General features: G+C 43.8%; 2 protein-coding genes across 4 annotated transcripts in view; both read right to left on the reverse strand.

The window, feature by feature from the left end:
- Nucleotides 1–611: 611 nt before the first annotated feature.
- The window catches only part of LPCAT2 (lysophosphatidylcholine acyltransferase 2), a 68,628-nt gene continuing 42,616 nt past the window's right edge, over nucleotides 612–26,623 (reverse strand). For 2 of the 3 annotated variants that reach the window (XM_029925051.1, XM_029925050.1), the window contains 3 exons: nucleotides 10,398–10,496; nucleotides 6,070–6,205; nucleotides 612–2,525 (listed from right to left, as the gene is read on the reverse strand). In XM_029925051.1, the coding sequence (XP_029780911.1) occupies nucleotides 2,341–2,525; nucleotides 6,070–6,205; nucleotides 10,398–10,496 (420 nt within the window). In that variant the 3' untranslated portion in view covers nucleotides 612–2,340. The remainder of the gene's footprint in view (nucleotides 2,526–6,069; nucleotides 6,206–10,397; nucleotides 10,497–26,623) is intronic. The other variant, XM_029925052.1, reaches the window with a different exon arrangement.
- CAPNS2 (calpain small subunit 2) lies at nucleotides 18,061–20,730 on the reverse strand. Its single transcript, XM_029925053.1, has one exon. The coding sequence runs from the start codon at nucleotides 18,993–18,995 to the stop codon at nucleotides 18,246–18,248; it is 750 nt and encodes a 249-aa protein (XP_029780913.1). The 5' UTR covers nucleotides 18,996–20,730; the 3' UTR covers nucleotides 18,061–18,245.

A 26,623-nucleotide genomic window follows, 5' to 3' on the forward strand; every position in this document is an offset into this window, starting at 1 on the left:
ATTTATTTATTTTGAGAGAGAGAGAGTGACAGGGACAGAGAGAGAGGAAGAGAGAATCCCAAGCAGGCTCCACACTGCCAGTGAGGAACCGACTGCAGGGCTCAAACTCATGAAACCACAAGATTGTGACCTGAGCTGAAATCAAGAGTCAGATGCTTAACCAACTGACCAAGCCACTCAGGCGCCCCTAAAGGTTTTAGGTCTTAGGGTCTAGTATTTCTCCTTTCAAAGAATAACTTTTTTTTTCCAACTATTATAGGAAACCACAGTGCATTAACTGATTTAATGAAATTTAATTCCTTACTTCAAGTTCGAAGAGGAGAAAAGCTTCTTTGAAGGAAATCTGCTATGATGACTTACAGAAGAGGCTTCGATTGTAAGAATACTGATGACCTACACATCCCACTGGTCAAAAGTCAGCTTCTTTAAGAATAGGACCTATTGCATCTTTAGCTAAAATTTGAGTTTTTCATTATAGTAAGATCATGCCTGACATTTCATAAAGCTGAACAGCAAACAAGAATGATTAATCACATTCATAAATATGCAAACTCATTCAAACCATGATATTAAAAGGCTATGTTACCTTTGAGACAAAATGGCAAAACGAGAATTTTTTAATTGCCAAGAATTTTACTTAGTGAGTTTATTTATTCAGTAACATAATAAAATAGGAATATTACATTGGCAGAAGCGGACTTAAGGAGCATAAAACGTTATTTTAAAATGGGGAAAACAATGGGGTCCTTTTCAGGAGTCTCACAGAAACCTTTCCAGTTATAATGCTACTTTTTCATAACTAATAGGAGTAATATATGGATACACGGTGATGATGGTACCTGAGTAGTACATTCATTCCACTGCATACGCAGACACTGTTAGAGAGAGGTACTTTTCTAATTACTTAAGCAATGGTTTTCAGCTCATTCAGTGCTTTGTCTACAGAGTTTTAAGACATATGAGAAAGCAAACAATTATACATACTTAAGTATAAAACATTTCGGTAAGCAATTATCCAAATTCACTCATTAAATTAAAACGCTAACTGCTTCGTGTGTAAACCTAGTTTGAAATGGTGACTCACCTCTCATGAGACTTCCCAACTTTAAAAATGGGTTTAAAAACTGAGGTTGGGGGTAAATCACCAGTATATTCAGAAACACAGCCAAAACAAAGAGACTGGATTCAAAGACAGAATTCGGAAGCGAACCAACTATTTTTGTACATTAGATTAATTGGTTCTTTGTTCAAAATTTCAAACCCAGGTGCTATTTAACCATATCGGAGGCATGATGTCCAACCAAAATGGCACTTGAAGAAAGTTATTGCCTAACCTAAAGGAGAGAAGTCGCTGCTAGGTTTCTGCATGAAGGTCAGATTCCTTACATCAAGAGAGTAAGTAGGCTTTCGGATTTCCTCGCTTTTGATACTTGGGAACGTTTTGTGTTTTCCCTGTAGATAACACTCACCATCCCATTTGGATAGTAAAATGTGTTAATTCTAATACTATATAAATAGAGCAGATCTGACTCATTTAGTGGGCAAGCCCTACATTCTGAACTATGCAACTCAAACTAGACTCTGTGGCAAATGATTCATTTTCTCAGCAGGTAGTTAAGGTTACCTGCAATGATGCAATTCTCACTTAGCCTTTGGCCATCGCCTGGGTCTTTAAAACAACATTTTAAACTGTGGGTCATGCAAAATGGTATAATTTCCTTAGCAGGCAGTTAAGGAAATCTTCAGTAAAGATGCAATAGAGAAAATATGGGTTTTAAGAAGTCTCATTGAATTAATGAAGCTCTTCCTTCTAATCCGTTGTATTCAGTGATCCAAGAAACTGAATTGGAAATAGAAATAATGTATCCATGAAGTTAAAGCATGAAGTTCCACAATGTTCCTTAGACTTCTCATTCTTATTTCCAGAATGGGAAGGGATTCGAGATAACAGTATTACTTCATTTCTTTAGAGGGAAGTAGAGTTAAAAAATGTTTACCCTCTTTAGAACTTTTTACAGTGTTGATTAGTGCTCATCAGCAAATAAGTGAGACTGTTGCATGCGTTTGCATATGCAAATTAAGCTGGGAAATCCATAAATACATATTTATCACCAGTAAACCAATCAGGACAGCACAATACAACATAAAAGAAAGGGAATCTTACTTCATATACATATATAAGAATAAAAGCATTTTAATTAAAAAAACTATCATTCTTATTTAAAAAAAAGCTTTCCATTTTAAACATCATCATTACTCAAAAGTCACACTGAAGATATTATCAATAAATGCCTTTAGGATTTCAAGTAAATGACTTTCCTCATTGTGAATATTTGCCTTTCAATCGTCCTTTTTGTCTGAGGAGGTCTCGTCAAGATTTTCGGGACTGACTTTGTTGCTGGCCATCGAGGGAGCTGTCTGGACTTCTTTTGGTAATGAAAACACATGGCCCGTCTGGAGGTCTAAGTAGGTTGTAAATATCTTAGCATACTGTGGATGCTTTAGGGCAAAAGTTTTAAATTCCTCTAGAAGAGAGAAAAAAATATCCAATAAACAGAGACGAATCTTTTGGCTTGATGCAGATTAATGTAGGACCTTAATGATATGACTATTGCAAAATCCTATTACTCAACTCTTGCGAATCATACAGACTTTGGAAGACAGTTTTCCCATCATCTAGGAGAGTTGAGGATGTACCCACTCCATGACTTGTTGATTCTATTCTGAAGTATATAATCTACAGAAATTTGTGCCTGGTGTGTTCTGGGAGACAGGACTAACAATGTTCACAGTGACATTAATTATGACGGGTGAACAGTGGAAACAACTCAAGTCTGTCAACAGCAGAAATGGAGATGCGCAGCATTTTCATGGAACAGAACAGCTCTATGGCAAAGAAGATGAACAAACAGCTGCGTTGTAGCAATGTGGACGGATCTTAAAGCCAGAATGCTGAATGAAAACAGCCAGATTCAAAGGAACACATGTTCGTATGAGTCCATTATATGAAGTTCGAAAACTCAGCCAAAGCTAACACGTAATATTTAAAGATTGTACTTTTGTGGTGAAATGCTAAAAAGTAAAGCAAGGTAGAAAGTCCTTTGAACGTCTGGTTAGCTAGGCATGCCTGGGTGGCTCAGTCCATTGATCGCCTCCCTCTTGATTTTGGCTCAGGTCTTGATCTCATGGTTCATGAGAACAAACTCCATGTTGGGGGACTTTGGGAGAGAGAAAGGGGTCGTCCCTGGGAAGGGGCACCCAAGGGTTTCCTGAAAAGCTCTATTTCTTTTTTTTTTTTTTTAAGTTTATTTATTTTGAGAGAGAGAGAAAGAAAGAAAGGGGGCGGGGCAGAGAGACAGGGAGAGAGAGACAGTGCAGAGTCCCATGCGGGGCTTGAACATACAAGTCATGTGAGATCATAACCTGAGCGAAAAAACAAGAGTCAGACTCTCAACTGACTGAACCACCCAGGCTCCCCTAAAAGCTCTATTTCTTGACCTGAACAGTGGAAGCATAAGTGTTCACATTGTGAAAGCTTGTGATGCTTTACGTGTATGTTCCATTCAATTATCTGTATTGCTATTATTTTTTTTAATAATCGAAAACGCTTAAAAATATGATTGCTCATGACTTTTTATTACTGGCTTTTCAAACGATTCTAACCTTTAATTCTGGTATACACATTCACAGTCTTGAGAGGCTGGGCCCTGACATATGATCGATAAAGACAAGTAGAGAGTACAATGTTTCATCATTGTATCATAAGACCCCTGAGTCCTCAGCCTCTGTGTATCTTTGGTGTTTTGGATTTATGAACTGAGGTGGAGGTTTAGAAGGCTACTAAGTTAACCATCAGAGTTGGAATGTCAAGTCTCCGATAACCTGAAGTTTCTGAAGTATGATGCTACCCTCAGATCTGAAGTCCCTCTGTCCTCTTTTGTTTGGACAGAGAAAATTTTATAGAGTTTATACAGCAGAACGAGCCTAGACTTCGAATCAGCTAGCTGTTCAATTAAAAGGATTTTAAACTCCATGTTCTATTTCTTTTTTTTTTAATCCTCTATTTTTTTTTAAAATCCTATCTCACAGCACGTTAGACTAACAAACAACTCTTGGAGAAAGGAATAGGTCTTAGTGATGAGGAAGCCACCAGACTGAGCCCGAATCATGCTTTGCAACAGCAATGTTATTTCACATTAATAGACCACTTTATGTTTCTGAATCAGGTGACCCATTAACATGTTCTTTGAATGTTGTTTCTTAACATCCAAAACAAAGGCTCATCTGCAGGAGTCTGTTTCAGTGATGAAGGCACAGGGGACTTAAGTGACTTTTATGGAAAGTGAACAGGACAATTGATCTACGAAACCAAGGCCTGTCTTTTAAGACTTGTGCTCTATCCAAAGAGTCAAGGTCTCTGTCTTCCACCCCCATCATCCTGGGGGATGTCTTCTTTTAGAAGAAGTGCTGTGAATTGGCTAATCTATGGAATTTGGGCACGAATTTGGCTAATGTAAACTGAGAATAAAAACAATTGAAATGGCCACATTCTGATACATTTCAATAGCCAATCTTTTATAAAATCGTACTTAAATGCCTCCAAACATCCCTGCAAAAAGAGGAAACTGGTATAATATTGGGGAAAGGGAGATGGTCTGTGTCTTCTAAGAAAGAAAAAGACTAAACACCGAAAACCAAAGCAGATAAAATTATTAAAATTGACAAGTAAAGTTATGACTACCTAACAAGTCATTTTTGGTGTAACTTTCACTGAAATAGTTACTCCAAATGGCTGTTCAGAATTTGGCCACTCAGAGCAATAAACAGTCTCACTTGCGAAAGGAAAATGGTCAGAGAATTAGTACACATGAGATTTATGACTCATACATTTGATCTCAGTATGTGCTTCCCATTGTTCCTCCTTCCCTCCCTCCCTCCCTCTTCCCTTCCCTTCCCTGCCTGCATTCCTTCCTTCCTTCCTTCCTTCCTTCCTTCCTTCCTTCCTTCCTTCCTTCCTTCCTTCCTTCCTTCCATGAACTCATTAAAGTACGTACCCTAGGCATTTAATTACCTAAAATAGAATGAAGGTCAGGCAGAATGATACTAATTAAAACCAGAGAGTAAAAGAAGTCTGTGGTCGAATTCCCTCATCCCATGAAAGTTAACGAGCTGAAACTCTGCACGCTAAGGAAAGAGGCATGCAAGAGGAACCCCCCTGCAGCCTGCGGGAAAAGGCCAGGGGACGTAGGCCAGCCTGATGTGAATGGCACAACAAGGCCAAGGCAGGGAGAGAGTCACCTGGGCCTCTCCACTCAGATGTTCTTCCACAACTGTACTGGGAAATGCGTGGTCATGGATGGACCACCCTTGTGCCCTAGGGGACGTCTTTTGCCGTGTGGACTCAAGCCATCTGGAGAAAGCTTGGTCATGGATGGATGCACCTGCCATTCGGCCACAGGGTCTTCTTCTGCCATGGCAGTCCCAACTTTACAGGGGTGCCATCAACAGGATGGCAGAAAATGAACCTATGTGCAAGCTGCTAACGGTGAACATGAAGAGATGTTTAGCTGCTATCATCCTTGCTGGTACCCAGCCCCCACCCCTCTACCATAGTCACACCCACTTCAGTTGACTTGCTCAGGTTTGCTCGGCCACAGAGACAGCACAAGGGAAAAGACCACCTTCCAGGAGGGTCGGCAGATGACAGGTCAGGCGGAGAGGGCAGAGGTCCAGGCTCTGAAACCAGACTATCGTGGCTTTGAATCCTGCCTCTGACACTCTCTAGCTGATGACCTTAGATAAGTTATTTAAATTCTACGCATCTCTATCAAATAATACTTAAGAGTACTGATTAAATAGGCCTGCTATAAAGATGTGTTAAAACTGTTTGGAAGAGCGCTTAGCGTCTAAGCCCTTGGTAATTAGCTATTCTCATACCACTATTCCTATTAATACTGCCACATCATTATTACTGTGATTTCTGTTGTTAGTAGAATTAGTGCAGGGACCTCCCAGCTGAGGGTCCGTCCTAGTCGGAATGCCTCCTGGTAAACCAAGCTGCCTACTCACCATAGGAAACAGAATCCCCCTGAGCTATTTCCTTGAAGAGACCAGAAACATCGAGGTCGGGCACCCCGAGGGAAGCCTGCAAAATGGTGGAAAACTCTTCCTCTGTGATGTAGCCATCCTCATCAAGATCAAAGAGCTGAAGGAAGAAGAAAATAAAATATAAGATTGAGTGCTGGCAGAACAGAAATGGTGTGGAGTAGTTGCAGAAAATCTTAATAATGCAAACATTGACTGTGCGAGGATGAGCAAGATGTGCACAAAGGAAGAATGGTCTTTGGTGCCCATGGAGCTTGGGCGTGGAAGAGACAGAGTTAGAGCAGGGGTGACAATGACAGCAAGTACAGGGGATGAGGGAATCTTGTGGAGAACAAGAGGACTCCTGCGGGAGAGGTCAAAGGAGGCTTCACCCCGCTGACACATGAGCTGGGTCTTAGAACACAAAGAGATACTCCTGGAACATATGAGGGCTGGCAGGTGAGTGCCTGGGGCTTGAACCAGGAGACCGACGGACAGGCAGGACTCATGCCATGATGGATGTGCGATGCCTCACTTAACCCTGTGGGATTGATGGTGGAGGATGTGCAGGGATCATACATGAATTGAGAGCAAGGAGGATGGATTGGGGTCGGAAGGTTGGAAAGACCTTGGGAGAGCTAATTAAGAGTGTGGAGCAGAGGGGCGCTGGTGGTGGTGGGGGGCTCAGTCGGTTAAACAACCCACTCTTGATTTCCGCTCAGGTCACGATCTCACGCTGCACTGACAGCGTGGAGCCTGGTTGGGATTCTCTTCCCCTCTTTCTCTGCTCTTTCCCCACTCATGCTCACACATGCGTGCCCTCTCTCTCTAAATAAATAAATAAACTTAAAAAAAAACAAAGAGTGTGAGGTAGAGAAGCAGGAAGGGGCAGGATTTATAAGAAGAAAGCAGAGGCAGAGCCCGTGGGGAGGCACAGGAAGGAGCGAGAGTGGGCTGGGGGGCTCTAGCCTGGGCACCTGGGATAAAGTGGGGTACCCGACCAAGAACGGGAGAACAGGTGCCCCGTGAGATCAAGAGCAGGACCTGGAGAGGTGAAACCTGAGTGGGAGGAACCAAGGGGGAGGAGGAGATGAAATAACGGCCCACCGAGTAAAACACCACAGCAAGGCCAGGCAAGAAGCAAAAAGGTCTTCTGGGTCTGGGAATCAGGAGAGCTGGATGACTTTAGGACACGGTTTCAGGGAACCAGAGCCCAGATGGTGCTGGGAAATAATAACGAAGAGAGGTGAGCAGTGGAGGCAACAGGCATGGGCTCTTCGGGAGACTGAGGAGACAGGAAGGAGGTAAACAGGGCATTGGCCAAGCACAAAAGGAGGCTGTCGTTGGGAAGGGCGAGCCTGAACATGTTTATAGGCCAAGGGGAAAAGGCAAGAGGTGGGACAGGTTGAAAGTCAAGTGTGGAACCGGTGATCATTGTTAGATGGTTAATATCCTGTATTTTAAAATCTTCTCTTGGGCATTAACGTTTTCAAATGATGTGCACACTGATTCTCTGCAGGCACTAATCAGAAGAGTTCAAATCACTTTACTTGTGTTAACTGATTCCACCCTCAGGGGGTCCTGGGCAGGTCCTTGTCTTCTGCACAAGACAGCTGATGAGGCACAAGACAGTTAGGTCACTTTCCCAAGGCCACACAACCGGCAGTGGGACACCCAGCATCCAAATCTAGGCAGACAATGGCTCCTGCTACTAAGGTCTCCACTTCTGATCAAACACATGATCAAAACCAGAAAACCGATAGGCATTAGGGAAGGTGTGATAATCGTGAGCAACAGGCACAAGTTGACTCATGTCTGAACTGTCCATTAGTCTGGGAGGGGAAATCTGGCACCGGAGGGTGGGGATTCGCTGCCTGAGTTGGGAAAGCAGGGACTGACTTCTCCATTTTCTATCACTCAGCCCCAAAATGAGGGAGAAGACAAGGCCACAGTGAAAAGTGAATTAGCATTTGTCTTCGCAGATGGTAGCCCAGGGCTCACGGAAACTGCTGAGGATCCTGTCACACCCGGCTCCTCACAAGGGCTGAGCTTCCTCAGGAGGCCTTCCATTCCTAAACACTCCTTGGCAATTCATCTGTCACATGTGGTGCTTTGGTGGCTCTCCCTTCTGCAGAAATTCCCTTCACGTGTCCATCTTAGGGGCTTTTACTTCCTCTCCATCTGGCCTTTGTCATGACCACTCCAGATTGCGCCCCTCACTGAAATGTTGAATTTCCCTCAATTACTCATCACTCCCAACAGTCTCCCTGCTGCAGAGTAAACCCCCCGCTCTGGGCTCTGGTAGAGAGCTCAACGCCCCGCTCCGTTTCCTCTGGGGGCGCGGTATCTCCCCATTGCATGGAATTCGGTGGGACTCTAGCCACGACACCCTGTCTTCCCAGCAAGCACACGCTCCTTCCAGCAAGACCAGAAGGACCCTCCCTGGAATGCGATGGAGGACAGAGTTGGAATTGCTCATTCTAACCGCAGAGCAGTCCCACAGCTGGGGGCTCTGGAGTCGCTGCCTCGGAGTCCACTCGAGCCCCCCTCCCAGCTATACGCTGATTTTCGCAGCCACAGTCCACGCCCATTGCTCACGGCTGAAGAACTCTAGCTAATACTCTGCAGGTCACTGTTCGTAGAATGAGATCAAGGACAGGGAGTTAGCTGAGAAGTGCTTCCCAAGTACAAGGATATGGCAGGATCCCGTACGTATAAACTGATCCTACTAAATGAAACATAGAAGTGTGCCAAAATATTTTTCTAAACATTGAACACACCTGAAAAAGGAGGCTTGAAAAATAACCAAAGAAAAGCATGACCCTTGTCTTACTGGAAGAGTTAATTATAGTTTCAGGTCCTCCTTGCCTGCCTCTGCACCAAACCGAGGTCGAGGCCAGAGAGAGAAATCTCTCGACGTCTTTAAAAACAATAATTACTGTGATTGAGGGCCAGATTTTCTATTGGGTCTCTCATCAGTGAACCAAAAGTGACCCTTTGCTCAGCCAAACTTATCATTATGGATGCAGTCCCCAAAACAGAAACAGAAATAAATATCTGGCTTGGAATCAGTTAGCTATGTGTATAATTTTAGGTTTTATGATGAGTAAGTCTGTGAAAGCCAAACGTTTTAAACTTGGAAGAAAAGTTCTGGCCCTTGCCTTCTGACCATCTGCTAAGCATCAACCACTTGGGTTCCTTACAGGCCTAACAGTTAACTCGTTTTAACCGATCTGAGATTAAAAAGTCGGCTTGGGGACTTTGCCGTCAATGACAGAGCACGTGAACATTCCTGAGGCTTGCCCTGATGGCCCCCAAAACTTGAGAAAGGACTCTTGGAGGAAGAGAGTCTTTCTAGATGATAAAGAGGAAAGAAAACGATGTGGGATGTTCTTCTCTGAAAATCGGGAAGAGAGGGAAATAGGTGACAAAAACCGGGCGGGTCCTCGGTGGTCACAGTGGGTGGAAGCGGAGAGACCACCACGTGGCTGAAGGATGAGTCAGTACGCACAGCTTGGTACCAGGACACACAGGGGACAAGGCTGTGCTTTCCTGGAGAGCAGACGACACTCTAAGCCGTGGAAGGGAACACCCTACATAAAAAGTAAGTAGATGAAGCACCTTTTATCTCAGAAAAATGAGAACCACTTTGGGAATGTGTTCTTCCCTCTCCTCTTGGGCATGTAGGTGATAAATGGGAGGCGGGGTCCTCACAGTCCAAACCCAGGCTCTGCCAAGGACGCACGGGGCCACGGGTGTCCTTCCTCTGCCCCGTCCCCCTTCCCAGATATTGCTGGGAAGGTACATGTGATGCCACCACACAGGATGGGAACTTGGGACACATAGCAGGACGCTCACCTGACATCCCACAACAAAATAAATTCCATCAGGAAAAGAGCACTTAAAATAGCTCTGACACACAGAGGGAGAAACTGTGAGGATGGAGAACCTTCCGGATGGTGAATTTGGATGACGAGTGGCAGGTGGTGTTTATTTATACACCGTGCTTTGGGGATCCGAAACGGACGGGCTGGGAAGAAATAATTCTTAAAGCGAATTTGTGAAATTCACCTGCTCTTCGATTTTGATGCCATGAATTAAGCTTCTGCCAAAGACTTCCTTTTTCTGCTTAACCGGATGCTTGTGTTTTCTTTATTCTCAGTGGCAATTGTCTTAATTACATTATCCCTGTGTACATGTCCCAGCAGATCTATAAACTCAGGTAATGGATTCACTGGTTTTCAAATAATACATTTAGAGTCAACACTTGTTCCCGAGGAAGATGAAGATGCTTTCAGTGGGGCTGACAGTACCTTAAACGCCACTTGGATGATGTCCTCCGTGTTGGCAGGGTGACACAGGACAGCCAGGCCAATCACATACTCTCGGAAGTCGATGCTGCCATCGTGGTTCTGTGAAAGGAGGGCAAAAGTCAATGAGCAGGGCCACCAGTAATCACAGCACAAAGGTGACATGCAGGTATGTGACACAGCTTGGCGTCATCACGCAATGAGCCTACTTGGAAACAAGTTCCTACTGAGAGGGAATGGCAGGCAAGTGGCCCGCCTGCACCCAATTCAGAAGGAAGAAAAATATATTTCTGTTTAATAATCAATACAAACATTTGATCACTGAGGCAATGTAGTGAGGCCCTTCCAGGCAGCATCTAGAATCTTGGTGGTGGCCCCACCATGATGGCCAACACCAACTGGTCACTAAAGGGTGACTAACATCACTACACAACCCTCTATGTGTAGCCAATGGAAGGGAAAGGAAAGGGCAGACTCAGGCAATAATTGCATAGATTCTTTCTTCCTTGCAGGTTTGATCTGTAATAAGCCAGGAGTAAGTGAGCCAACCCGAGCGACTTCAATGGCCCTGTGTTGATGTGAGGCTCCAGAAGGCACAGAGCGTCTAGCATCTAGCTAGTGTATTAGTATCTCTATACCTCAGGAGGGGTTTCATGGCAACATAAAAGAAGGCGTTGATCATTCTAACCCAGGTTGGCTGAAGGCACTGTTTCCTACACATGAACTACTCGCCCAGACAGGCACACTGAGGATGAAATGGGGAGAAGGAAATTCCAAGAACTGCAAATAGGCCCCTATGATTATAATCCCAGGTATTAGAAGCATTTGGGCAGCAAAGTGTCTTCAAATGATGAAAATTCCCAGAGTGTGAACTGATAACAACAGAGTGAGCATGGTGCTTCACAGATAAACAAATGATGTTTGGTGTCACCAACAGTGTAATCTCTAGCCGTGACTGAGTATCTACATTTCAACCATCAGGAATTCCTTTAGGGCAAGGATGGCTTTCTCTGTGTGGCACCGTATTTCCATTGCTTAGCATACAGAGGTAGGTGCTAAAAACAATATGGCCTTTTTCTCTTTGACTCTCACCTCCTACTTTGAGTTCACTTTGAAAACTAAGGCAAGTGGGGCACCTGCGTGGCTCAGACGGTTAAGCATCTGACTGGATTTCAGCCCAAGTCATGATCCCATGGTTCACAAGATCGAGCCCCATGTCAGGCTATGTGCTGACAGTGCAGAAACTGCTTGGGATTCTCTCCCTCCCCCACCTTGCACTCTCTCTAAAAAAAAAAATAAAAACTTTAAAAATAAATAAATAAAACTGAAGCAAGTGGTCTTCACTGGGGTTTCACGAATGAGCTTGGTGAAAGGGGAGGCTGCAAAGCCCCTGAAATGGTGTGCAGTTTTTGCGTGTGCATGTTTTTAATGTTTATTTTTGAAGGAGAGAGAGACAGAGAGTGAACAGGGGAGGGGCAGAGAGAAAGGGAGACACAGACTCTGAAAGAGGCTCTAGACTCTGAGCTGTCAGCACAAAGCCTGATACGGGACTTGAACTCACAAACCACGAGATCATGATCTGAGCCGAAGTCAGACCCTCAACTGACTGAGCCCCCCAGTCACCCCTGTGTGTGCATTTTTGTAGGGAAGAAAATTGCAGCTGTTGCCTGCTTTTCAAAGCAAGCAAGACTCAAAAGATCAAGAGTCACTTTTACCACGCTACTTTATCTTACTGCAGGGCAGGACTAAAAGGAGAAGCAATTTAACTTCCCTTTCCCATCAGAGAAAATAGAAACAAAAGATATTTCAAGACTTCCTTTAAGAAACATGGTTTATTTTGGAGACAAAAACTCGGGTCCTCTGACTTCCATTTTTGTCTGGTTATCTATAAAGGGGTTGTTTTCTTCCTTTTTTTGAATCGATTTGTTTGAAAAGTGTTGACTTAAAAAAATATATCATTTACATTTGTTGTAAAGCACCCATTTTAGGTGTGCAGTTAATGCGCTTTGACAAAGGTATTACACTAGGGTAACCACCACCGCCACAATCAATATCTACAACATTTTCCTCACCCCAGAAATTTCAGAGATGGTAGAGTTTTGAGTGACGTCATTTTCTTATTGCGCTAGCACCATTTTACTTCCCTACGCACCATCAGGGGGGGCTGCTGTTCATCAGCCTGGGAGGCCCAGCAACTTACTGAACCAAGACGTATTGTTCAATATGGGTACACTTGTTCTGCAATTGGTTTTCTCGATGAAGCAACATAGGGGCCTTGGGTAAAAGTTCTGAAGAACAGAGAGAGGAATGGTCTATGGACACTGAAGATATCATAGATTGTATGACAGGGACTATGCTTTTAAATTTATGTTGTCTCTTTATTGTGAGGCATCTGGTTTTTATCTTTACCACTGAATCCTATGCAAAACACAGGTCAAGCATTAGAACTCATTTTTTCGGATGGAGAAAGTGAAATATAAAGGACTCTTCACATGACCACTATTCACAAAGCAAGGTAATATTCTGGACCTCTTATCTATGAATGGTTTTGACTGACACCCTTGATAATCAATCACATGAGAAATACTATGCTAAATTTTCATCTTAGTAATGTGAGAAGGGGAAGGAAGCATGAAAATTATTCTTAGATGTTTTTTTATCAGATTAATAAGACAATACATTGTTAAGGTTCCAAATTTAAAATAATAAGACTTAGAACTGGAAGGAATCTTGGAAATTACCCATTCAACGAATTCACTTTTACTAATAAAGAAAGATGAATTCATTTTTACTTATTAACAAATGGGAGATTTTGAAATTTTAAAATGTAGATGGTACAATTTCACATGCTTTTAAATTTTTTTTAAATGTTTTTTATTTATTTTTGAGAGACAGAGACAGTATGAGCAGGGGAGGGTCAGAGAGAGGGAGATACAGAATCTGAAGCAGGCTCCAGGCTCTGAGCTGTCAGCACAGAGCCCAAAGCGGGGCTCGAACCCACGAACTGTGAGATCATGACCTGAGCCAAAGCCGGACACTCAACCAACTGAGCCACCCAGGTGTCCCTCACATGCTCTTAAAAAATCACTGAGTATGCTTTTCTCTTTATAAAAAAAAAAAATATTTATTTATTTTGACCAAGAGTGAGCAGGGGAGGGGCAGAGAGAGGATCCCAAGCAGGCTCCACACTGTCAATGCAGAACAGGACGTGGGGCTCTATCCTGCTTTACTTGATGTCACAAAACTTGCTATTATCATTAACTACAGTTAAAATTAAGGTAATTGGATTCCGAATCATTCAAATTAAAGCAAGTAGTTGAATAAAATATATTCAAAAACAACTAATAAAAAAAGTATACAGCCAAGTACATTTCTTTAATTTTTAAATTTCCAATCAGTTTCATGATAAAAATTAACCCTGAAATCTGTGGTTCTTGTCTTCAAAAACCTATTGAACGTCTCTGGAAAAATTGTACACTTAAAAAAAAAATCTAGACTTGAAAATATTTCAGGGCCACATTTCAAAGGAGGAGACCACCTTTGTGGAAGGAGACCCTAATCCCTCTATAATCTGTTCTGGTCTGGAGGCCAGGAGAGCCCTGTGTAGGAACCGCAGACTTGGACCGGATCACTGCAAGCCTGGCTAAAGCTCCAGGCGGTGAGCCCCGACCCTTCCCTGGTGGTCAGCGGGGTCAGAGGAGCATGGAGGCAAGGGCTGGTGGTCACTAAGACCTCACAGGACCCCAGCATCCTGCCGGCCCCACAGTCAGTCTACACTGGCTTCTAGGATCAATGGAAGTCACCCTACCTTGGCTTCTAGGACCAGTGGGAAGTTTCAGACCACATGTTCAAACCCATTTAAAACTGCAGAGGGGACAAATGATGATTTTCCTGTGTCTGATTCTCAGATATCCGTTCCCAAAAGCTTTCCATAGTTGAATTTATTCAACATTTTTATTTCTACAGAAGTAGATATGTTTTACAATCCTTGAGGTCCAGCAACATTTAAGGATATGGTTCTGAACACGTTTTGAGATGGTAAACTCCCAAGGGTAGGATATATTCCCTTTGGTGTGTTTCACTGATATTGTCCCTGATGAGAGACCATCAACGCCATCAAAATAATTCAGGAGTGCTTGCATAAAAACAGAACTTACTAGCACCACCAACAGAGAAAGGCTTTGAGTCCTTGAAGATACTCTACAAATCCAAAGGAGCTCTGTTATTAAAATACAGCAAATTCTCAGTTTTACAGAGGAGTCTGGGAAGAGGCATTCTGTTTACTCAAATATTCTTATTAACAGTGCATTTCTACCCACCTCCGTAATTGTATTACCAATTTTCCAGGAATTAAATTGCTTTAATCCACTTAGCATTAAACACAGACACTTTTAAGAAGTAATTCTAAAAGCACCTCAAGATCAATAAACTTGTTAAATATCAGGGCCCTGCAGGTGCATTCGTGAATATTTTTTAAAGCCGCACTATGAGTTAGTTGCACAATATTACTGATGAAACTTCTGACTTAAAAAAAAAACCTGTCAGGCTTTAAAAACACATGCACTATTACTCAAAAGATATTTAAAACATGCCCTTTAAGATGATGTATACATTTTGAATATTCTCAGAGGTTTGCTTTTCTTAGGTTCAGAGCCTGTAGTTCTTTTTCCTGCTGTTACAGGTTTCAGAATCTGATGGATTATATCAAGATAAAGATGTTTTTCAAAATCAGATGGGAGATTTTGAAATTAAAAAGTGTAGATGGTATAGTTTCACATGCTTTTTAAAAATCACTGAGTATTCTTCTTTTTAGAAAACATTTATTGATTTATTTATTTTGAGAGACTGAGAGCGAGCAGGGGAGTGGCAGAAAGAGGAAGAGAGAGAATCCCAAGCAGGCTGTGCTGTCAATGCTGATGACGTGGGGCTCTATCCCACAAACCGTGAGACCATGGCCTGAGCTGAAATCAAGAATCGGACGCTTAGCCCACTGAGCCACGCACACGCCTCACTGAGTATTATTTTCAACTAACAACTTTGATTGTATTGCTTAATGTTAGAAATTGAAAAATAATGGGATGGAGTGATATGAATCAAAGACATTTGTCTTGGGCTATAAGTAGTCTTCCACATAGAAATGGTAAATTTTAAAATGTTTATCATGTAAATGCTCCCTCTTACATTAAAAATGTGCCTTTAGGGGCACCTGGGTGGCTCAGTCAGTTAAGTATCCGATTTCAGCTCGGGTCATGATCTTGTGGTCTGTGAATTCAAGACCCATGTCAGGCTCTGTGCACACAGCTCAGAGCCTGGAGCTTGCTTCAGATTCTGTGCCTCCCTCTCTCTCTTCCCCTTCCCTGCTTGTGCTCTTTTTCTCTCTCTCAAAAATAAATAAACATTGAAAAAAAATTAAAACATCAACTGTTGGATAAAAACTAAGAAATTAAATCACTTCTCAGGCAATTGCTTCTGCACAATGCCAAAGTTGGGAGTATTTAAAAAAAAAATCCAGAGTTTAAATTGGATTTTCTAACATCAACTCTGTTGACTGGGGTTCTCTGTGCATACAGAAGAGAAATGCAGGTAACTTCAGGATGTTTTGCCCTGTGCTGCCAGGAAGAGAATCGGAAGGGCAGATAATCCCTTGACCCATGAGAGCAAGAAAAATACTTAATACCACCTCCCTCGCAAGGTAACTGTCTTCACTTCCAAACTATATTTAGAATTAAGTGAAGGGGAGAAGTGTGAGTATGTTGTCCTTCCTACAACCATCATGTAGAAAGGTTAAATAATAAGCGTAATATTCTGAGACCTTAAAGGCAACTTGGCAGCTTTCCCCTTTCTTGGCTATATTCCAGCACTCATGCCTGACATCTGAATGGGCTGATTCTAAAATAGGGATCCTGGTATTAATGTGTGGTTGCTGGCTGTGGCTTCATTCTGATATGACCGTACTTGGTCTATGCAGCCTGTAACAGCAGGCTCAAGTTACAGGTCCCTCGCGGGAGGTAGATGTGATGGCCTCTGTGCTTGGTTCAGTGCAGGATTATATGCACATGGTGGCACGTAAATATGACACGAGGGTGATGATGGTGAGCACAGAGGCCAAATGCCCACCTCTCGTAATTTCGCTGGGGATTTCTCACCGGCAGCCGTGGGTGCTAACAGGAGAGTTACACCAGGTGCATATTTATGCTTTCCTCTAAATGAGTCGATAGAGGAAGGGAGAATTTATCTTCAAACACAGGGGGACCCTCCAAGGTAGCCGTGGAGAGAGGGGGAGTGCATTAAAAGCCGGAGGATCAGGAGAGGTGGAGACCAATTAAATAGCAGGCGAAGGGCCTCAGTACTTGTCTATGCAGCCCCTGTAGCTGAATCTATTGGATTCAGTTTGGATCAAAATGAAAGAGCTAAACCAAGGGCCACAAGCGAGAAAGGCACATCTGTCCTGGCTGGCATCCATGGCTGTTCACCAGAATCACCTGGGGAGCTTTAAAAATACTCATCTCTCCAGGGCGTCTGGGTGGCTCAGTCGGTAAGGCCTCCGACTTCAGCTCAGGTCATGATCTTGCGGTCCATGAGTTCGAGCCCGTGTCAGGCTCTGTGCTGACAGCTCAGAGCCTGGAGGCTGTCTCTTTCTCTTTTTCTGCCCCTTCCCTGCTTGTGTTCTGTCTCTTTCTCTCTCAAAAATAAATAAACATTAAAAAAAAATAACCCTCATCTCTGGGCCCTACCTCTAGAGATAGATTCTTCTTTAACTCATTTGGAGTCGGAGTCAAATCAGCAACCGTGAAGAGCTCTCCCTGTGATTCTGAACTGCAGTCAGGGCTGAGAACCACTATAATAATAATAGTCAACAATGTTTATAAATCTTTACATATCTCTATGTTGCTTTATATGCCAAATAACTGGTTACAGTTTACGTAAGCTCTTCTTTGTTTTTCCTTTGCTTACTTTTCTTCTGTCTGCAGTTTTCCGAGAGGAACAAAACAAAGACTCCTAGCTCTGAGGCAGGGCAAGACATGACAGGAGCCAGCCAACCGGAGCAGGGCATGCCTGGTTTTGTACTAAGTGCATGTACGAATGATTAAGCCTGACAGTTTGGATTACGGGTCTGCCCCTCGTTCTCCAACGCCCTAAGCCTCTTTACAAATATGTCCACACCAAACAAAGTTGCCACATGCTTATTTTACAAGAGAACCAGGAATCAAAGAATTCTGGAATTTTAGAGAGCTGCTCCCCCATTAAAAACATATATATACTTCCCTTATGTGACACTGCTTCTTTCTCATTTCTGAACCTGTTCTATACAGTTAAATAGGTTTCCAGGAAAACATCTTTTTTTTTTTATTTTAACATAATGGAAAGAGCAGATGTGAAATTAGAGAAAAACAGATTTTGAACTTCCCTCCTCCTCACCTTTTTTAAGGAGGACATAGATCTCTGGAAGGCTTTCTTGATTTATGCCAGGGGTTTTTCAAATTTTCATTCTCAACAATAGCAAATTTCCTGCTCCTTGGAACTCATTCACCAAATAAGCGACAACCTTATTAAAATCCGCTCCACGGGGGCTCTGCCCCGCACCGCCCCACGGCACACCAATATATGTCCGTATGTATCCAGTGCCTCACAAAGCTGACGTACAAACCACTCAGAACATCTTTCATTAAAAAAAGCATCTGTTTTAATGAAGCGACAAAGGGCAGCCCCGGTTCAAAGCATGCAGGGTGGGGTAGGAGCTCGCAGGAAATGACCGCTGTTGGGCCGGACATCGGCCACCGTGCAGACGGCACGGCTAGGCTTCTGGCAGCGCCTGTGCTCCAGGAGGGCGCCGGCTTCTCGACGCCCACCTCAGGAGTACATGGTCAGCTCTAGCCACTCTTGGATGGACACTTGAACCAGGCCGTCCGCATCACCATCCAGGGACTTGAAGGCCCGGAACATGGCATCCAGGCGGACCAGGCAGCTGATGAAATTGTTGAAATCCATGCGCCCGTCCTCATCGGCGTACCGGTGGATGATCAGTTGGTAAAGCTGCTCATTTAGCTGGAGCCCCGCTGCCTGGAGAGCCCCTCGCAGCTGAGAGCTTCCCAGGGACCCAGAACGGTCCCGGTCGAACTGCTTGTACACGCACTGCCATTTCCGGATGTTGTTCCAGAGGTACTTGAATTCCTCGAAGCCCAGCTTGCCGGTCGTGTCGCTGTCCATCACAGACACGATGCTCCGGCAGGTGTCAAGACTAAAGCCGTCGGTCTTCAGATCCTTGTGCTTAGAAAGGACCTTGTTGAGAATATTCATGAGGTCGGTGGCACCCACCTCCATGTCCGGCCCAGCCAGCTGTGCAAACTGCTGCCGAAAGCGACGGACCTCCTCACTTTCGTTGGCCTCCACATTGGTGAAATGCTGAGGAGTGGGAGGGGGCTCTGGGGTGTACTGAGCCGCGGCAGCCTCGCTGATGAAATTCACGATTCCTCCAACTATCCCACCAATATTTCTTCCTCCTCCTCCTCCTCTTCGCTGACCGCCTCCTCCAAGAAGGCCTCCAAGAGCTTCCCCAAGACCTCGATCGGCCCCTTCCAATAAAGCCTTTGCCAGAAACATGCTTTTAGTTTAATAAGTGAGTGTAAAAGCTGCTGATATCTTGGAGACGGTGTGGAGAGAGCTGAAATGGAGTCTCATTAGCTTACAGGTGGAAGAGCCGGCTTTTCTTACCTGCTAACAGGGCACCACGCCCCTCCTGCTGAATGCCTGACTTCCATTAGGTCCTAGCACCTGCCAGTTTTTACAGGGCCTCGATAAAATATTTGCAAGCTATTGTGTGCATGACGAATTACCAAAAATACTATTTTAAAATGTAACATATTAAAATACATGCTTCTATACATCACTGATTTTTCCACGTCTGAAAGATGACACTCGTTTTCCTAACAGAAGCTAAATGACTCAAAGATATCAAGAAATGTCTTTCCTAGGGAAGATTTGTTGCTAGAGCAGAACGGCATTCTTGATCATCGGGAGGATGGTTCCCTAATCCTTTTCCTTTAGCAAAGATTCCCCAAGTTCAATGTTCTTAAGAGAAACCCGGAGTGGGGAAGGGTTAAGATGTAGGGTCCCCAGGTCCCATCCTTAGAGATTCTGTCTTCGTAGCTGCTGTCGGGCTAATGATCTATTCTTCTGGAATCTTTTCTGACATGTAACAGGCATATGCAGGGCTCAGAGAATTTCATGCACTGTACACACCCACGTCTTCACAGCCAGATCAAGAGATCGAATATTACCACACCCCAGAACCTCGTCCCTCCCAAGGGTAACCACTATTCTGATGGTGAACACCGTTGATTGATTGCTGTACCTTAAATAAATGGAATCATACAGTATATACTCCTCTGTGCCTTGTTTTTAAAATTTGAATTAAAGTTTCCACAAACTGCGGTGGAATACATAGAACATAGAATTTACCACCCTAACTATTTTTAAGAGCTCAGTTCCGTGCCATTCGCTACATTCATATTCTTGTGCGACCATCACCACCATCCGTCTCCAGAAACTTTTTCATCTTCCCAAACTGAAGCTCTGTCCCCATTAAACACCAACTCCCCAGTCCTTCCTCCCGCCAGGCCCTGACAACCACCGTGCTTACTTTTTGTCTCCATGGACTTGACTGTTCTAGGGTACCTCGTGTAAGTGGAATCACATGGGATTTGTCCTTGGGTGACTAGCTTAGTTCACTCGGGTCAAGGTCCATCCACGTTGTGGCATGTGTCAGAATGCATTTCCTTTTTACGGCTAAGTAATATTCCACTGCATGTGGAGAAAACATTTTGTTTAGCCACTCATCTGCCTGGGAAGCAACCTTTTGGTTGCTTTTGTGAATAATGCTATAAATCTGGGTGGACACGTATTTCTTCCAGGTCCTGCTTTCATTTCTTTGGAATATATACCCAGAGGCAAGACTGTCAGATAATATGGTGATTTGGTTCCTGAGTTTTTGAAGAGCTTCCATCCTGTTTTCCCTGGCAGCTCTAGTTTACATTTCCCCCAGCCGCTCGTGAGGGTTCCCATCTCGCCACACCCTAGCCTCCCTCCTTCCGGCCCTCCCTTCCTTCCCGCCATCCTGCCAGCGGCCATCCTAATGAGCAGGAGGTGCTAATATCTCATTATGGCTTTGGTTTGCATTTCCCTAGTAAAAATAGACTATCCTCTCATTTCTGATTTTTGTGTCTGGCCTTTTTCTTTTTTGCATTTGTGAGATTTGATTTGACTTTTTTCAGTAAGTCTCTGAAATCAGTCTATGACAAGCAGTCCACACAATACTTTGAGAGACCCTATCTTTGGTTTTTTTTTTGTTATTTTCTTTACTTCTAATTTTTTTTTTACTTATTTTTGAGAAAAACAGAGAGACAGCATGAGCAGCGAGGGTCAGAGAGAGAGGAGACACAGAGAGGGAGAATCTGAAGCAGGCTCCAGGCTCTGAGCTACCTGTCAGCACAGAGCCTGACTTGGGGCTTGAACCCATGAACAGCGAGATCTTCATCTAAGCCGAAGCTGGACGCTCAACCGACTGAGCCACCCAGGTACCCCAAAGAGATCCTATCTTTGATACGGGCTAGCGAGGGAGGGCCCCTGCCCGTCAGAGGTCTCTGGAAGGTCTACCGGTGAACTCAGGGCAAGGTGGCCAGGACATAATAACTAAATCATCACATCCCTTAGCATTTTGGAAATCAATTTCAAATCTGCAAATTGATGGTAAGACCATCTCTCTGTCTCCTTCCTAATGACTCAGTGTCATTTGTTAGGTATCAGGACTTGGACTCAGTGTTTAGGATACAGAGGTGAAATCATCGGAACCGCTGACCTCAAGGACCGAGGACACCCATCGCAAACCAGTTGTAATTATAACCTGATGTCTATGTTCACATTTCTACTATTAGTATTCAACTCTTACATTTGCATATAGCATTCTTTGGGGTTTAGGTATCACAGAATTCCTCGGAAAGACAAAATACTTGCAATAAGGAAAGAGAAATTCAGGGAAGGTAGGCTACTGAGGAAAGGTGTGGTGCTGTATTATCAAGCATGGTGGGCGCCCGAAAGGTGAGCAATGGATTCTGCCAAGGAGAGGAGTTACCTACACAAGAGACCATGTGCGGCCTGACTACAGGGCTGGCCAGGGTTCTTCGAACAGACGGCAATAGTAAAAATACAGCGGGATACAGGATGTGCAAGTGACGGACCGTGATGACAGTCGTGGCCGGGCACGACAGGCTTGAAGGCAGATCCCCACGACAGACTCAGGCTGGAAAGGGCTTCGAAGTGCCATGTGATAGTCTGCCTTTCCGCCGGAGCTACCGGGCTCGAGCAGAAGGTCGAAAGGAGATGAGCCGTGAAATGACTGTGTAAGTGGTACAGTTCTGGAATTGAATAGTGGCTGTTCTTGCTAGTGTCAGGGAGGGAACAGTGGCTGGGGACACTGCTCTGTTCAGGACATGGGAGCGATGTCATCTCCTGCCACACCCAGTGGTTTGTGTAACTCTCCCAACGACTGGTTTTATAACAGTGACTCCAATAACTGGTCTCATGGGCACAATGACATGGCCTCTGTGAACACCAAGTGCCCAATGTCTTCCTTAACCACACAGAAGAAAGCCACCAAAGGGTTATCTTCCTTTTAGGGGATCACAGGGCCATCTGGCCTCACACAGATTTGAATCCATTCCCATGAGCTTCCCTCAGAGGAAATTACATGGGCTTTGTTTTTATAATATTGCAAATTAACTTGATAGCAACCACCGCCACATAAAACATGCCTCCTCATGCCCAGCTGAAGTGGTTTGTGCTGAGGCTTAAATCCAATTCCCCTCCTTTGTTTTCCGTGAAGATGGAGGGCATTTGGCTAACAGTTTCTCATAAGCCATCCTGGAATAAAACACTGCTATTAGATTAACAGGCCTTTCTTCTCTGGACTATTTAATCCCCTGAGGCTATTTATTAGAACATTAATAGCAACTTTGGTTGCCGTCTGGGGGAACTCTACTGTCCAGATCTGGAGGAAGGAAGAGTAAGGGAAGAGAACACATCTGCTGGAAAATTTAGCCTCCATTTGAGAGGAGAAAGTTACTGAACTTAAACTGTAAACAGTAATATAGGAATTCCATTAGCAACATTATTCATAATGGCCCCAAGGTAGAAATGACCTGAACATGTACCAGCCAGCGAATAACGCAAATGCAGTATATCCACATACAGGAGTGCTGTTTGGCAATAAAAGGGGACAAATTACTGATCTCTGCTATGGCAAGAATGACCCGCAAAAACATTACGCTAAGTGACAGAAGCCAGACACATGACATCATATACTGTACAATTCCAATACATGAGACGTCCAGAAAAGGCAAATCTGTAGACACAGAAAGTTTTTCTTCTAGACTAGGTCTAGAATCACACCTTAGGACTTACAACTCTGCAGGAGTTGCCCAGGGCGGGGAGGCAGCTGGTGATAGGAACTAACACTTAATGCTACAAGGAGACAACATGGAAATGTTCTCAGTTGATTTATGGTGATGGGCGGACAACTTGGCAAATTTACTCTAAAAATCACTGACTTGCAGGCTTGCAATGGGTGAATGATATGATATGCAAAAAAATGCCTCAAGAAGGTTATATATACAACATATATATACACATGCATACATATGTACACAAATACACATACACATACATATACATATATATATATATACATATGCAGGGCCCGACTGTGTCTCAGTAAAACTTTACTAGCAAAGCAGGCATCAGGCTGGATTTGGTCCATCAGCTATACTTTGCTGACCGCTGGTCTATTTCCTAAGCTGACTAAAACAAAGCATGTTGGTAAGGTCTAGGACTGATTGAGAGGCCGTGGTCAGTCCTTAGAGTGTCTACTATTAATCTGTAGCATACCCAACATTTGATTTAAAATATGAACAGCGATGGCTTGAAGTAAATAGTCTCAGTCCTGAAACTGACCAGCTCTGTAGCGCTGAGCGCGTTACTTCCGCTCTCCGGCTGACTGCGTTCTGCAAAATGAGGAAGGTGGGCAGTTTGACAGGAAGGCCCTGTCAGCGCTAGAATTCTAGGAGTCTAGATTTTCACGTGTCCTGAAATGGTGACAGTGGCATCATTTCTACCTTGCGTTTCCTTTCCTTCTGGTGCCCAAGTATTTTTATGCTACATGTTGACTTTACCTTCCTTTTCCTTGGGTCTGGCTCCATCGCTTTTAAGGACATACCCTCATCCCCATCTCGACACACTGTCTGGTTATTAAAAGTGTTCCTGGTGGCAACCCATCAAGTATGATGCTCCTCAAACCGAACGCCAAGATGGTGATGCTGAACCCAGAAGGACATACACATTCCCACTTGCAGCAAAGCCTTTCGGGGGGGGGGGGGGGGGGGGGGGGGGGCGGGCAGCGAGCTTTCACCTAACTGCAGCATGATCTGGACCAGACCTTCCTAATTTATTGATGAGGATGTCATGTTGGATGAAATCAAAAGCCTTTCTAGAGCCCATATAGATAATATCTATTTCTTCTTTATCATCTTGGGCCATCACTCAGTCATAGGAGGAAATTAAATTGGTCTGACACAATTTGCTTGTTACAAAGCTCTGTTCTTTGCTTCCTTATGCTCACAGAGGGGGCCAGGGATTGCTCAATTGTGCTATTAAAAAAAGTTAAGTTTTAACTCATGCAGCCTCCTTTCTGTTTCTTCTAAGCACCTAAGGTGTACTTGTATTGAGGAGCCAAAAACAAAGTGTACAAGTCTCATGTTTAAGTGGATATTCCTAATGGAACAACTCTCAGTGAGAGAAAATACTATAATGATTGAGTGGAGGAGCTCAGTCAACCTGAGACCTGAAGAAAGAAATTGTCAGACATACAGGATCACCAGACATTTAGGACAACTCGTATGACTGCATAGAAAGAAGGTTATAGCTTTTTTCTGTTAATCGTGTCCTTAAGTTATAGGTAGATTTCACATAACAAATCCTGATTAAATGAGATTTAGAATCAACCAGAGTTCTTTTCACATGAGCTAGGAGATACTATATTACAAGTCAAACCTGAACTGGAAATTTAAAGGAGAGAAGCCTCCGCTGTTGGTGAGTATTTGCCTCTGCCACTGTAGAGAGAAAGCAGCCACAGGCAATCCATGCACGAATGGGCACAGCGGTGTCTCAATAAAACTTTATTAAACAAAACAGGCATCTGGCTGGATTTGGTCCATCAGCTGTACTTTGCTGACCGATGCTCTGTTTCCCAAGCTGATGAAAACAAAGCATACTGGTAAGGTCTAAGGACTGATTGAGAAATTGTGGTCAGTCCTTAGAGTGCCCACTATTAATTTGTAGGATACCCCTCATTTAATTTAAAAGTGATCACCCTTTATTCTCTTCTTTATTCTTTATTCTTGTCTCCTCTCTCTGCCTCTTGCTAATAATGGTCCGTCCCTTGGTTCTATGAGTGTTATTTGTCTTTATAGATGAGAGAGACTGATTTCGAACTCCTCAGCTAATTATAGTCTAGCACGAGCTCATTATCTTTTTTACCAGTAACATTGCATAACAGACCATCGCCTGATAAAATTTAGGTAGGTGGTTATTCTTTCCACTCTGTAAAAGAATTTTGAAAACTGTCATGATTTTTCCCCTTTCTGACTGCCTTCTAACCGGTACTTGGTTCTTCTGGCATTTACTAAGTCTTTTGCTTAAATATTAGACAGGAAAAGCATGTGTGTACTTCAGCACTTTGACACTCCAGCATTGTTGGCTCTTGGAAACTGTGGTAGATCTTTAATTCCTGTTTCACGTTACGTGGAATGAATGCCAAGTTCTTTCCTGTCTGCCCAGTTCTTGGTATCAGCGCCAGTGTTAAATCACGACTGCCAACAGCAACAAGCATCTCAGCTTGCCCCTTCCTGTTAGAGAAGGTGGGGTGCTGTGGCTTCCAGACTTTCTGCTCACGCTGGGAGTCAGGACTGGGCGCTTGTACAGCTTGAGTGGTAGTAAATAGTGAAATCTTTCTGAACAGGGTAAGATGAACTTTTCTGTTCAGTTGTACACATTGCCCTGAAAGTTTGGGACCATATGTCTTGAAAAGTAAAAAGTATTTACTATCTGGCTCTTTACGGGAAAAGTCTGCTGATCCTTGAAATAGTATGCAAGTGAGTGATGGAAGCTGATGAATTATTTTTTTATTAAAAAATTTTTAAAAATATCTTATTTATTTTTTGACAGACAGAAAGAGACAGAGCGTGAACAGGGGAGGGGCAGAGAGAGAAAGAGACACAGAATCCAAAGCAGGCTCCAGGCTCTGAGCTAGCTGTCAGCACAGAGCCTGACGCGGGGCTTGAACCCACGAACCATGAGATCATGACCTGAGCCGAAGTTGGACACTCAACCGACTGAGCCTTCCAGGCGCCCCACTGATGAATTATTAAGGTGAGGCTAAGAGGAGATGCTATGAGGAGACCCAGGACTTGCTAAGAGGCAAAGGGCAGGTGACGTGGCACACTGTCAAGCTAGCAATGCGGGTGAGCTGTGTCGTGAAGTGTTCGAGGACTCTAGCATCAGAGACTGCTGGCGAGGCGACAGAACACAGCCCTGCTCGGAACCCCGCGCTGAAGGAGGATGAGATAAACACTCTGGCGATCTCCTTGTAACTGCAAAAACGACTGCGTTCTAATGATTGCTGGTTTAGCCTGTTTTTCCTGAATCCCATTAAGTCTACTTCAATCCCTTCAAGAGGGCTGGCAAAAACATCTAGTATTTAGAATGGAATTATGAATATAAAAAATGTCGAGACACCACCATCGCCTCAGCCTTCAGCTCCGACATTGGAAGCAGAGTTCAGTGTGCATTCATGAAAATACAGAAGCTAAATTCCAGATGGAAAGATGAAAAAGTTCTTTTCTATTTTTCAAGGAGATCAGACCTCTTAGGAGGAAATGACTCTAAACTAGTGAACTCCAGCATGCTCTGGATCACGAATGCCATGCTTCTGTGGGACCTAACCTGCTGTCACATACATCCCTGGGAGTCTGCAGGGATCTGTCATAGTGTTGGAGGGGGCTGAACCAATGGTGTATTTTTTAGGGACAAAACTGAGACAAAACCATTATGTTTATAGTAGTGCTACCAACAATAGTCAAAGTATGGAAAGAGCCCAAATGGCCATCGACTGACAAAACGAA

Source organism: Suricata suricatta, chromosome 16 (genome assembly GCF_006229205.1).
Source record: "Suricata suricatta isolate VVHF042 chromosome 16, meerkat_22Aug2017_6uvM2_HiC, whole genome shotgun sequence".
Classification (NCBI taxonomy): domain Eukaryota; kingdom Metazoa; phylum Chordata; class Mammalia; order Carnivora; family Herpestidae; genus Suricata; species Suricata suricatta.

Excerpts from the sequence above, each read along its gene's own strand:
- CAPNS2 (XM_029925053.1), bottom strand. The coding sequence starts at position 18,995 with ATGTTTCTGGCAAAGGCTTTATTGGAAGGGGCCGATCGAGGTCTTGGG.